The sequence below is a fragment of the Antechinus flavipes genome, chromosome 3 (assembly GCF_016432865.1).
Source record: "Antechinus flavipes isolate AdamAnt ecotype Samford, QLD, Australia chromosome 3, AdamAnt_v2, whole genome shotgun sequence".
Taxonomy (NCBI): domain Eukaryota; kingdom Metazoa; phylum Chordata; class Mammalia; order Dasyuromorphia; family Dasyuridae; genus Antechinus; species Antechinus flavipes.
In genome coordinates this window covers 37049587-37062569 of record NC_067400.1, presented here as the reverse complement: position 1 = coordinate 37062569, position 12983 = coordinate 37049587, and the positions used below count along the sequence as shown (strand labels likewise).

Sequence of the window (12983 nt, the reverse complement as noted above, 5' to 3'; positions counted from 1 at the left end):
GGAGCCTCGGTTTTCTCATTTATAAAATAGGGATAATACTTCTGTAACACTGATAGGTGATCAATGGATCTATTTCTACCCTGCTTGCTTTCGAGGGGGAGATTTAATTAACTTCATCTTCTTACAAGAACTAGTTTACTTGTAGCCCAGGGACAACATAATGGTCCTTATTTCTATATGTCTCTGCTGTTTTATGGAATTTATATGAGATGAAAAATTAACATAATGAGTTCAAAGATCCTAATTTGGAAAATTTCTAACACTCAAGCAGGAGTTTGGCTTTCTGTCCTAATTTAAAATTTTACATAGTCAAGTCTTTATTAATGAAAATAACAAATCCCCTTAAATAGCCACATTATTCAAATTTGCACCAAACATTTCCAGTCTGCTGGAACTTGTAAAATCATAACTTCAAATAGTGTGAATTCAAATACATGCAACTTTTTAAAGGATAGTATTAAATAGGACCTGGCTATGTTTCTAGCTAACTCATGCCCTCTTAATATTTGATACAAAATCAAGATAGGAAATGTTTAGGTAAAATAAAGTGAGCAAAGTATATTAATAATATTTGTTACTGGATAGGCATAGAAAGAATATATTTTTTTTATTGGGGAAGGACCTTACCTCATTTCTTGAGGAGGTGATGACAACTGATGCTTTAGTCTGATTTGTTGTTTCAAGCTGCTTTCGGAGCTCAATAGCCTACTTAGATCTCTCCCTTCTCTGCAGCATCTCAGCTCTCACTTCAGTTTCTCATTATTAATTTCTCCTTTCAGTTGTCTCTGTTCTGGCAATTCTTTCCCTGAGTGAGCCAGCTTAGCTTGCTAGGACTCGGGTGAGCCTAGGGATTCTGTGTCCTCTTTGCTGCTATTGCTTTTCAGCTCTCTCTCACCCAATCCTTCCTCTTGGTTTGTCTCTTGAACTTGGTTTGCAGTCCGCTACAAACAACCTCACATCATTCAAGTCTGTCTTCCCATTTAGAGATCAGGGTCGAGTGAGAATCCTTAACTCTAGACCCAAATCCTAGGATATCAGTCAGTTTTCAAACCATAAAGGTCGAGATTATCTATAAAATGCTTCACAAACCTCAAAGCATTATAAGAATGTCACTTATTATCATTACTGGACTAAGTGATCTCGAAAGTCCCTTCCAGTCTTAACTTGGTATGATTATTGGTTGAAGACCTATCTCACCCCTTGCCTGCTTGTTGATACCCAATATATATAGCATGGTTTGGTAAACTAAAATTATATATCAAATAAGGAAGCAACGTTTTGCCTCTTCATTGCAAAGCCAAAGACAGAGTCTTTGTTTCTGAGTTGGAAGGAAGCTCTGGGGGAAAGGGTGCTTTGATTTTATATTCCCAAATCCCAAACAGTGATGTGGTTTGGTGGATATGAACCCTGGAATTAGGAAGATATAGCATGTGGTTCTGACACATGCTGATTGTGTGAACCTGGGCAAGTCACTTAACCTCCCGGTGTCCCAGGCAACTAAGGACCGAAAGTTACAGAACAGTTACTGATCTGCATTAATAGAAGTTATTTCTGAAGAGGGAGTTAGATACAAATAGGAAATCAAAGCTCTGGACTCATTCCAAGCACTCAGCACAATGCTTTGCCCATATGGTAAATGCTTAATCAATTCTTGTTGAATCAAACTGGCCCATGACGTCTCAGACTTTGGGGAAAGTAAGCCTCTCGCTGATTTGCTCAGGGTAGTCAGGTCTTCGGGGGCAAAGGCAGGAATCAGGGTTCACAGTTTCTGAGTCCTGACTCAGCTTTGCCAAGAACAGCGTTGGGCAGAGCCTGCTAAACCTTATTTGATTGACTGCATGTCAGATGCTGACTACCAGAAGTTTGCTTCAGAGGAGAGGTAAATCATGGATATTTTTGAATTCAAGCACACAGCGAGAAGAGGCAAACTGCACCATCATGGACACACATGTGAAGGATGACTGGCTGGATTGTTCGTTCACCTGTGGGGTTGACTGTCGGGGCCAGGGAAAGTACCCTTGTCTTCAGGTGTCTGTAAACCTCTCCCATTCGGGCCAGAAAGCTTTCCTGCATTATAATGAAGAAGCTGTTCAGATAAACCCAGAGGTAATGTATGTCCTGATGATATATTTAAAGGGCCAAGGTGGCTAGCAACCTTTTATGAATTGGGACAGAATCTTCCCTCCTGGGATCGAGGTCCAGAGCTCACTCTCAGGGAGCCTTTGGGAAATTATATTGTTTCCTTCTCCATGGAATGGAGATGAAAGCAGATTAAAATGATCAAAGAATTGTAAAAGGAAAAAAATCAAAATATGAAAGTGAGGACAAATATAATTATAGACATATCTGGAAGGGATCTCAAATAATGTGTTCCTTAAGCATTTTTGGTTATCTTGAACTCCTTTGGTAATCTGGCTAAGCCTATGGACATCATCTCAGAGTCATTTAAGTGCAAAGAATATATAGGATTATAATGAAAATAAATTATATTAAAATCTAGTTATCAAAAAATATATTTTTAAAAATTCACAGATTCCAGGGTAAGAACCTTTGATCCAATCTGATCCTTTAATTTTACAAATGAGGAAATTGAGGGTCAGGGAGACTGATTTGCCCAGGACTATACAAATGAATCAGATTTGAACCTCGATTCTCTGACTCTACTGTAGGTCCTCTTATTTATGTGAACTTCAAGTGCTTAAAAAAAACAAACAAAATCAAAACAAACCATCAGCTGACATGCCCTTCTTACCCAAGATTTTCTTCCAGAGTTGCTGCTCGGTATCAGAAAGTCAACCCTTTCTTCGTCCTTCCCTCCCCTCCCAATCCTCTCATTATCCAATGTGGTATGCTTGGGAGATATTTCTGACCATATTTTAGTTGCTGGATACAAGACGGGTTAAGCTAAGAAGTTGATAATTTCAAATAGAAAAATGAGGCAATAGAAGGGAGAAATATCTCCAGTGGGAATGCTATTGTGAAAGGAAGGCAGAGAGAAACAACTCAAGACACCAAGTGGTGCCCTCCAAAGCTTCTTATGAGTTGCAACAATACAAACTGTGGAGGAAGGGGACAGAGAAAAAAACCTACTTTTTTTTTTAAATGGCAGCCCTGTTTAAAAAATTGTGCTTAGTTATGAATTTTCTTTTGATTCCGCAAGACTGCCAAACCACTGCTTTATGCTCTGGACCCTTGTCTCCACCATACCATGGTCATGAGACCGAGACCATAGCTGCGTTAAAGGTGTTCCAGCATTTTTTAGCTGTTGTCTCATGCCATGACCATATCTCTCTTTGTTCCCCCTTCCCTTTCCTAGTGCTTTTACACACCAAAGTGTCATCGAGACAGGAACGATCTACTCAACAGTGCTCTGGACATCAAGGAGTTCTTTGATCACAAAAACGGGACCCCTTTCTCTTGCTTCTACAGCCCAGACAGCAAACCAGAGGATGTGGTCCTGATAAAAAAGTATGATCAAATGGTTATCTTCCACTGCTTGTTTTGGCCATCATTGACTCTGTTGGGCGGCATATTGATTGTGGGCATGGTAAAATTAACCCAACACTTGTCGGTGTTGTGTGAAGAGTACAACCACGTGGGGAGGGAAGATGTTGGCAACATAGCTTTCCAGAGAGAACTGCAACAATATAAACTCTGGAGGAAGGGGAGAGAGAAAGAAAGAAGTCAAAGGTTTTTAAGATGGCAGCCCAGTTAAAAAAAAACAACCCAACATGTCTACTATTCCCTTTACATGATTTACTTAGTCACTTACTGTCTGCTTGCAAACTAACTCTGCAGAAGATAATTCTGATATTGTTACATGGTATTTCTCATGTGAAAAACAAAAAGGACCATGCTATTTTGTGAAATTTCTTTTAAATGTTAAAATGCTAAATTTTTTAGCAATAAAAAATGCACCAGTTCTTTCCCCCATGATTCCTTTCCATCCTAAAAGGCTAGCACAAAATCTAGATGTTTTTGGATTCTGATTTAGGCTTTAATTTGAATCTATCAATGATGTGGGAGGGAAGTGCATCACTTGCTGCCCAGAATTGTACCATCAGCTCCAGATATAGGCACACTAGAGTCCTTCCCCCCAACCCAATTCCAAATGTCAACTCATTCATTATAGAAAGTTAAAAAGACAGTTTTCTAAATCCTACTCAGAAAGGAAAACATAGATCCTATATTCAAATGTTTATGTGATTTTGATTCGTGTTGGCCCTTGATTACTCATGTTGAGGTAGGAGAACCTGGAAAATGCAGTGGCTAATCTGAAAGCCATTTATATTAGTTACTTAATGAGCACATCTTTTTTCTGTGTAAATTTCCCTAATTATGTGTTTCATAAGCTTATGTTAAATGAGTTAATAGTCCCCACACACATACATTCACACAAATCCATACTGGACATGGAAGGCAGTTTTGGAGTGGGAAGAAAATGGCTGAGTTTAGCCTTCCCTAGGGCAATTCATAATGTAGCCAGTTCCCACAAAATAAACAACTGCTGATTGTCCTTTCATAGAGCCTGCCTTGGAAACAGAATCATGAAAGTTCTGAGACTTAAATGTTTTTCAGATTAATTCTGAACAACCTGGAGCTGAATATATAAAGCCTGTTTTTGGCTATTAGTGTTTCCATAATTTTTAAAAAAATGTATAAGAATCTGATGCCTGGATGACTCTAGGAAGGTTATTTGTCCTCTCTAGGCTTTAGATTGCTCATCTGTAAATTGGGTATTGATGGACCATATGGTCCAGTTCTAAATGTGTGACCACTGGGTCACTAGGGTCCACTCTACGACTAAATCTACCATCCTATGAAATAATTATCATTATAGACTCATGGATCTAGTACTGCAAAGAACTTTAGAAGCTTCCAAAGAGAATCCCCAAAGAGAATTGTCAACCAGGAAACGAGCCCAAAGTAGGGGACTTGTTCAGGGTCACACAGCTAGAAAAGGTCTGAGAGAGGACTGGAAGCCAGATTATCTTCCTCACTCCAAATCTAGTGCCTTCTATACTGTCATACTACTCGTTAGAATAAAAAAATGAGGACCTTCCAAGACGTCACCAAGTCACAGTTTCTTGCTCTCCTGTAAAATTGAAATAAGCAGAATTTGAAATGTTAATGTAATAATTACTTTCTAGATCCATTAGTAGATTTGGAGATTCAGCAGTGATAGAAATTAACTTCAAGATTATAGGGTCACACTAATTAAGTAGAAGACAGCAATAATGGTGCTCGAGTTAGGACACTTTCTTCTTCCACAAAATTTCCTCAGACTTGAAAAATTTGCCTAAGCTTTGCTCCCTTTAGACAGTCTTAATTTTTCCCTGGACTTCCCAAAGTTATAACTAAGACTGGAAGAGAAGTGTTGAGATCCTGGAGGGGGCAATAAGTATCTACTATACTATGGTCATGTCTACACTCAGAGCTTTGGATTCTAGGAGCATCGGGCTTCTCCATTTAAAGGATCAATTGAAAAAACTGGAATTAGCCTGTAATAAAAAATTTAGAAGGGACATCCTAGCTGTTTTCAAGTATTTAAGGAGTATCAAGTGGAGGGGGAAGGGGGATTTAGTTTGTTGTCCCCAAACCAGGAGAAAAAGACAGAATTTACAAAGAAGCAAATTTAGACCTGATATCAGGAAACACTTCTTAACAACAAACCCTATTAAAGAATGGGACAGGCTGTCTTGGAGATTGTGGTGCCTCCTTGGGACTTTCAGTTCCCCTGAGTGGCCACTTGTTGAATATTATAGAAGGGATTCTTTTTGTGCATGAGTTAGACTTGATGATTAAGGATCCAACTCTCCAACTTGATAATTCTGGGAATCTTATGGCAAATTCATATAAGAAAAAAAGTCCCTTTAAAATGTAACATAGTCAATAACTAGTTTTATCCATTGAGATAAAATCATTTTTCCCTAGTCTGGAGAATACTTACCATAAGACGTATTTTTCTAAGAAAATCATTTCAATCTATCCTATAGGCAATCCTAGTATATTACACTGGATTATTATGATTTAAAGCGATCTACAGAGCTGCGTTACTGGACTATTTCAAGGAAGTAAAACAACTAGATAAGAACAAAGTTAATTCAGGAAAAGACTTGATCCTTCGACTTGATCCTTCACACATATGGGGAAATTGTGTAAGAAATAAATGAAATTTCAATGACTAATCTCTCGAGAAGTAATAAGAAAATGTGCTATTTTCTAGGTTCAAGAATTGAATTTAATGGCACTGGTCTGCAATACAGTCTGTTTCTTGACCTTTACGAAACATTGAACTTACCAGCGTCCTACCTTACTGAATAAAGACCAAATTATTTAAATTCTGTAACTAAATTCACTGTCTGATGGACCCAAATCCCTTATTTGCCTTTTGCTACCTAGGAGGATTAAATTGTCAACCAAGGAACCATCCAGAAACAATTCTTAAAACTATCACAATTTTGCTTGTAAATACACAAGAGAAAATGAATATTCATAGTTTACTGTGTCTTCTTTTTTAAGTACAAAGAACACCAAGGAATGTTCAAACACATAAGTACATTATTTTTTTCGTTTTCTTTTTCTTTTTTTTAATAAATAGCATGATGTTACAGACTGCAAAATTAAAAGAAAAAGCAGAGCCAGTTTTTGCTGAATACAACTACACTAAAAGTGCAGTCATTGGCCAAAATCTTCTTGTCAGGACTAACAAGGCTGAGAAAGATGAATTAATTGAATGAATACTGCAATACTCTACATTTGCAATACAACAAACACATGCATCTTGCTGTGTCTTAAATACTTCTTGGCCTATAATAAAAAATAAAATTTAAAAACCTTTAAAAAAATAGGTATAATGCATTATACCACAAGTTTTCAATCTAGAGAATGACAAATAATTATAGAGCAATACATTGATGGTAGCAGATGAGTCTGAAATGGGTGTCATACCTCCTTTCCAAACATTTCAAACTAAGTTAGGTCACAACTCTTCAGTTCCTGATATTATTTTCCTGGCTATTAATGAGGTTTGTGGCCACTTCAAAATAAGAAAATGTGTTTCGGGGTCCTATGATGCATTACAGAGAACATTGAACTGGGAGCTGCCAGGTCTTGGTTCTAGTCTCGGTTCCTTCCAGTGTGACCCTCCTCAGGAAGCCTGGTGGCTTACCATATTGGTACGGGACTTTGTGCTGATGCCCTTTTGGCCTTCGCCCTTGTGCAGTACTCCCCAGCTGCAGAGATCCACAAGCATTAATCTCTCCAGCAGTAGGAACTCCAGGTAGGTCCAACCATCCCCAATTGTTATTTTTTATTTATTAAAAAAAAAAAAAAACAACACAACTCAGCAGATAATGATCTTATTCTATAAAAATCACACTGGAATTGGGTACCTTGCTTAAAATATTTTGAGAAATTATTAAAAAATAACCCCTTCCAGTCTCCTTGCCAACCCAAGACAGCTACAAAATGACCTGGACACCACACAGGACAATTTTATCTTGTGACAATTTCAATCAAGATTGCACACCGCTTAAAAAACAAAACAAAACAAAAACGAACCCAACAATTGTTCTAAGGCTTTACTAGGTCCTTGCACACTTAACAAGTGTAAATGTATGATTACGGTGATGGTAGATTGTGAGCAGTAGCTGCCCATGGCAGTGTAGCACCAGTAAAATGGATCAAATTTTTTTTAAGTTTTATTTTACTAAAGATCAAAAATTAAAACTCTTGCTAGGCTTTAAAACTGAAAAAATTTTCTTTAAGTTCTAAACCAGCAACCTAGTTAACAGAAACTTGATTAGTTGGAATAAATATACTACTATTCCTAAAACCAAGTAGGAGGGACCAGCCTGATGATTATGAAGAGTAAAAATAAGGATCCTCAAAGCAGTGACAAGTGTGAAATGAAACACAAACCTATTTAAAAAGTTAACTCCTTGATTTGGAAATAGCAATGTATTCCAAATGCTCCTCAAAGTCCAAATTTAGGTACTCTGAAAGCAATAATTAAAGTCTAACAGTATACATATGTGAATACACATGCATACAAATAATTTATCAAGGTACTTACATACGTGTTTGTGTGTATAAAGACAGCAAACCTACTATTAAGGAAGAAAACAAAATTAAAAATTTAACCTTGTATTCCAATACTATCAAATCTGTTGGCAGATTTTTTTCCTCCCAAAGTGTAGCTGGCCCACTGACAGGAAAAACTGAAGTTTTTCTGTTGCTTTCAGTGAAGATCTGCTTTAAGTGCTATGCAAATAGCTAAAGTGAAAAATCTACAATGCTTAGTTGGGCAAAACTTGGGGAATATTAACACCTATCACACTCCAATTGTAAGTCATTTATATTTACTTCTGTGGGTTGGTTCCTTGACACAGTGGGTCTCAAGAGGGAAAGTCTTTAATTAAATTTAGTCAGATCCATGGTCATCTCTTAGAGTGAGCATCTCAAGTCCCAGATGTGAAACTGCTTGTTTTAAAAAAGTAATCAAAGGTAAATCAAGTCTTTGTGGATGTGCTTTCCAAACAAAAACCAATTCAGTGAGGTTAGTTTTTTTGAAAATCAGCTTTTCTATCAGGTGGTTATCTCAAGTATCTTTCACAGTTTGTGGACAGAGGCCAGAATGCACATTTGATTGCCACAAAGTTATAAATAAGAATTGAAACCACTGCTATAAGCAACTTATTCAAAATGAACGGGCAGGCTACTTGGATAAACGGAATTGTACTTTGAACAGTTTTTGGCACTCTGTGTAACAGAGGGTGTGCATCTGACAGGAGTGGTATAAAAAGAGACTATCTATTCAAGTAAAAAAAAAATCCAGAAATAAGAAAGTTGTGTTTGGAGAAGAGAAGTAGCAAATAATACTTCATTAACACCATATTAGTGTTTTTAAATCGAAGTATTTTGGGGATATCTTAGGCATCCAAATGATCATTATTTAAAAGGGACTTTTTCAGATGGTGAATGGGTCCAGCCCAGGTCTGCAGCCTGTACAGACAGGAAAATATGAGGAACAATACAGTTGCTCAGAGCTGACATTAACATGCTGGTTACAGAATAATGAAGCAAAGGAAATGTTTTCAAAGAATTAGCAAGCATGAGTTATTGATCATGATAGAACTAAAATGAATTTACAAAATTATTCATATGACCAAAAAAATAAAACAGTAGGGGGTAATCAGATACAAACTTATCTACAAGCTGTGAAATTGCTGTGGTGCCTTTAAAATATGCAGGCTCCTTAAATCTTTTCTACAAGATCCCAAACCACTCAATTTTCAGTTAAAAAAATAAAAACAAAACAAAACAAAAAAAAACCAAACATTATACAGCCAGTCTGGTTTACCTTTAAGAAAACCTAGCAATATACTTTAAAAAAGGAAAAGGGGAAAAAACCCAAGAGTGTACACACACTCTAATCAATACATCATATTTTCATTTAGTAAAGACTACACTTTACAGAAAAAATACTTTTATCAGCAGCCTGTTTTCATCAAAAACCAATAGTTTCACAGTTGAAAAAATTACATTAAAATATTTTACAAATCATTACATATTCACCAGTTCCCCATTTTCTTAATGGGCTTATAAACACAAATTGATTATGGGACAAATCTCAGAATTGATTATTTTCGACACAATTTTACAGGTGACACTAAAAAACCAAGAGAAACAAGTTCTACGGTAAAACGTCAAATAAAATCTACTCTCTGATTTACAGACACATTATCAGTCTTCAAAATGGGTGTGTCCCTTTAAGGATTGAGACTATGCTAAAAGGTCAAGCAGGCTTTTAAATTTCTTTGTAGGATGTATTAAATGTTAGGGCTTCTGCTCTTCAAAAATGTGCTCCATTTCTCCTTCTCCAAATGATTAGGCAAGAAAATATTTCTTGGGAGAGCCAATGATCTCGAAAGTCAATGGTTATAACTGAAGTTCTGAGAGATGGTTTGGGGAATTTAAGTAATCCCAAATAGTTAAATCATTTTAGAGCCTGTTACATGACTTCTGACCTGAAATCAATTTGAATAATCCAACAGTTTGCTTAATACAAGCAGCAATGGCTTGGCCTTTTGGAACCCTCATTTTCTCCTTTCTCTTTTTCAACTTTTCTTTGCCTCAGTTCTATTCTGCTTAGATCTGTTTACGATTCAGCTTGTTTTCAGGTCACTTAGTTTGGCTCCTAGTTAATTTTTTTTTCTGAATTATTCTACACAGCTCAAATAAATTGAAACTAAATTAATTTGTCTGCAGTAATTTATGCACAAATTTTCAGCGGGGCCCTCAAAAGTGATCTATACTGATGTAGGCAATTTAAGTATCTTTTAATTTTTGTGCAAGGAGACTCATAAAATTACTGCTTTAGAAATATCTGGGGAAACAAAAAAACAAAATTCTGTTATAACTTTAAGAAACTTGATCAGGGCTTCAGACATTTATTATTTTACGGAGTTTTACTATCATCAATCCCTGATATTAAAAAAAATGTTAGCATGTGTCAAATGCCAATCAGTAATGACACATCATGGTTATGCATCAAATGAGAAGATGGAATATGTTAGCTATGAAATCTTTCATAACCGCAAAGGAGAACAATTATCAATGACTTAATAACAAAGGGTTTAAAATCTGCTGAACTGTTCTGACACAGTCAATTATAAATATGAAAAATGAATATTCCAATACTCCAAATTTATTTTTCTCAGTGGCTTTCACTAAGACAGTATTATTTACATGCTTTAATAAAGTACCTAAATCTTCAACAACTACCTCTAGGGAGCCTATATCCATATGCATCCTAAAATAGCCAAATATGTCTTAGGAATTTTGGCATTACAGTCCCTGGTTTACTTGATCCAAGGCTCTAGGATAAGTATCTAATTTCATTAAAGAACTTTTTTCTAAATGAAGTAAACCATTCAATAGCTCATTACCATTACAGAGAACACAATGTACAGTTTTTATAAAGTTATATTCCAATATCATGCCTAATCTAGACACTTGCCAGCCCCTCTCCTTTATTGCACTTTTATTTTTTCCTGTGGCACAAAGACATCTGCAGAAGCTGTTTCCTAGTTCTGTGGGCATTTACTCCAAATACCATGTGGAATGCTGGTCTATAGTGAAGAAAGCTTCCTCACAGTCTAATCCCTTCCCTTGCGATTCCCAATCAAAAAAAAAGGGGGGGGGTGAATCACTTCTTCCAAATGTTTATGAATTTATCCTGGGCTTAAGTGCAACTTAAAAAACTTAGAAAATGGACCCTGGCCACTTTAAAGTGGGAACCAATCTTAATGACTATGGGTTCCATTTTTATTATTGAGATAGAGGCAAAGAGCCTGCAAACAGACAATATTCCTGGTTTCTTTTTCCCTGCTGCTTTGAAGGATCCTTTCTTTATAAGTGCTTCCACTTTAGGAGAAGATTAATGCAAACAGGACACGAAACTGTATGTTACTGAGCTGATTTAAACTGATTTAAGTTTTTTTTTTTTTTTTTTTTTTTGGTAGAAGAGAGAGAGAGTGGGGATAAAAATGAAAAGGAGGAAAGAGGTGGTCCTGAGCAGGATATTTCACCAACTTTGTTTAACAGAGTATCCCTGGGCAATGGTGTACATTATGGAAGAGTGCCTGGGCTTCTCTCAAAGACCAAGAGAATGACTGATTATGTCACTACAGATGGCAGAGTCTTATACCAAAATATCTGAGGCTGTAAAATAAATGCATGACTATGGGACAGATAATCTAAATAAAGAGTATATATTAATGATAGTTTTTATAATATAAATAGCCTTTTATAAAAAATAATCTTTTAATAATATTAATACTTTCTTCTAGGTTCTGGAAAACATGCATGAAAAATGTATTCAGTTCAATTGCAAAAAGAGGGGAAAATGTCAAACTTAAAGGTGAACACTGCACGATTCTGGTACATGACAGCTAGTCCTTCTCATTTCTTTTCTATGGCAGTTTTTTCCCATGGGAGCTCAGAATTTCCCTGGGAAATGAACAATCGGATCCTTGTAAATGCTTGTCCAGGAAAAGCACCTTCTAAAAGGTCTCATTTCTACTTGCTCCCCAAACTATGCAGATAAGGCCCAAAGTCATCAAAAGGTTTGATTTTTGAAAAAGGAAAAAGTAGTCCCTAATGAAGTTTAAATATTCTGTTCCACCCCAAGTATTTTTCTTCATGAGAACTGGGAGTCAAAAAGCTCACTTCAAAATATAAATTGAATACCATGGGAAAGTGATGGATTTTCATTCTTAGCAATTCTCATGCAGCTCAACACCACTCTCTGGTTTCCTTGAACTTGACAGACTTTGTCACTTTCACGGTTCAAAACATACAACATTTGCAACACAAAAAAGAACATTATTCTCTCTCCTTAACCATCAGTTTCTATATATTTTGTTTTGTTTTTTAAAAAATGATACAAACAATCTTCAAAGTTTACCTTTTTGGACTTAAGGCATAACATGAAATTGCGCATTAGACTAAAGCTTAATTTTGAAACGTACTAGTTTAGTGCTATCAAACCCTGTTTGCGTTTATGTTGTTTCAATGGTAGAAGAAAGAGTTGATCTCGGTTCTTGCTGTCGATTCTAATGCTGTTCATGGTTTGTGCGATTCCTACACAAGCAGCCTTGGCCTGCTGACAATGAGAGCAGTGCGGAGCAGCCCCGAGGCTATTGTTTCAGTTCAAAGCGTGCTGCTTTATCGTATGAAAAATCCAATCCATTTTGGTTGTCCAGCCCCCATGATGAGCATCATTCATCTGCTTCATGAAATACTCCAAAGCCTCCTGCTCAGTCTTATCCAAGGCCAGGGTCTTTCGAATATAGGCGATGTCGTCAAAAGACTGAAGTTCGGGCATTCCGGAGCCAAGCATCATGGAGAAGAGATTGATGAAGAGATTGGCATGTTGTCGAATAGCTAAGTAAGCCTTATAGCACATTTCCTGAAAC

At 36.6% G+C, this 12983-nt stretch overlaps 2 protein-coding genes across 4 annotated transcripts in view; one reads left to right on the top strand and one right to left on the bottom strand.

Annotated features, from left to right (window-relative positions):
- Positions 1–11675, top strand: part of KCNMB3 (potassium calcium-activated channel subfamily M regulatory beta subunit 3) — a 27616-nt gene extending 15941 nt beyond the window's left edge. Inside the window, exons 3-4 of the mRNA XM_051983203.1 lie at positions 1908–2106; positions 6602–11675. Of these exons, the coding sequence (XP_051839163.1) occupies positions 1908–2106; positions 6602–6655 (253 nt within the window). The 3' untranslated portion in view covers positions 6656–11675. The remainder of the gene's footprint in view (positions 1–1907; positions 2107–6601) is intronic.
- PIK3CA (phosphatidylinositol-4,5-bisphosphate 3-kinase catalytic subunit alpha) overlaps positions 9474–12983 on the bottom strand; it is an 84732-nt gene continuing 81222 nt past the window's right edge. For all 3 annotated transcript variants that reach the window (XM_051983200.1, XM_051983202.1, XM_051983201.1), the window contains one exon: positions 9474–12983. In XM_051983200.1, the coding sequence (XP_051839160.1) occupies positions 12713–12983 (271 nt within the window). In that variant the 3' untranslated portion in view covers positions 9474–12712.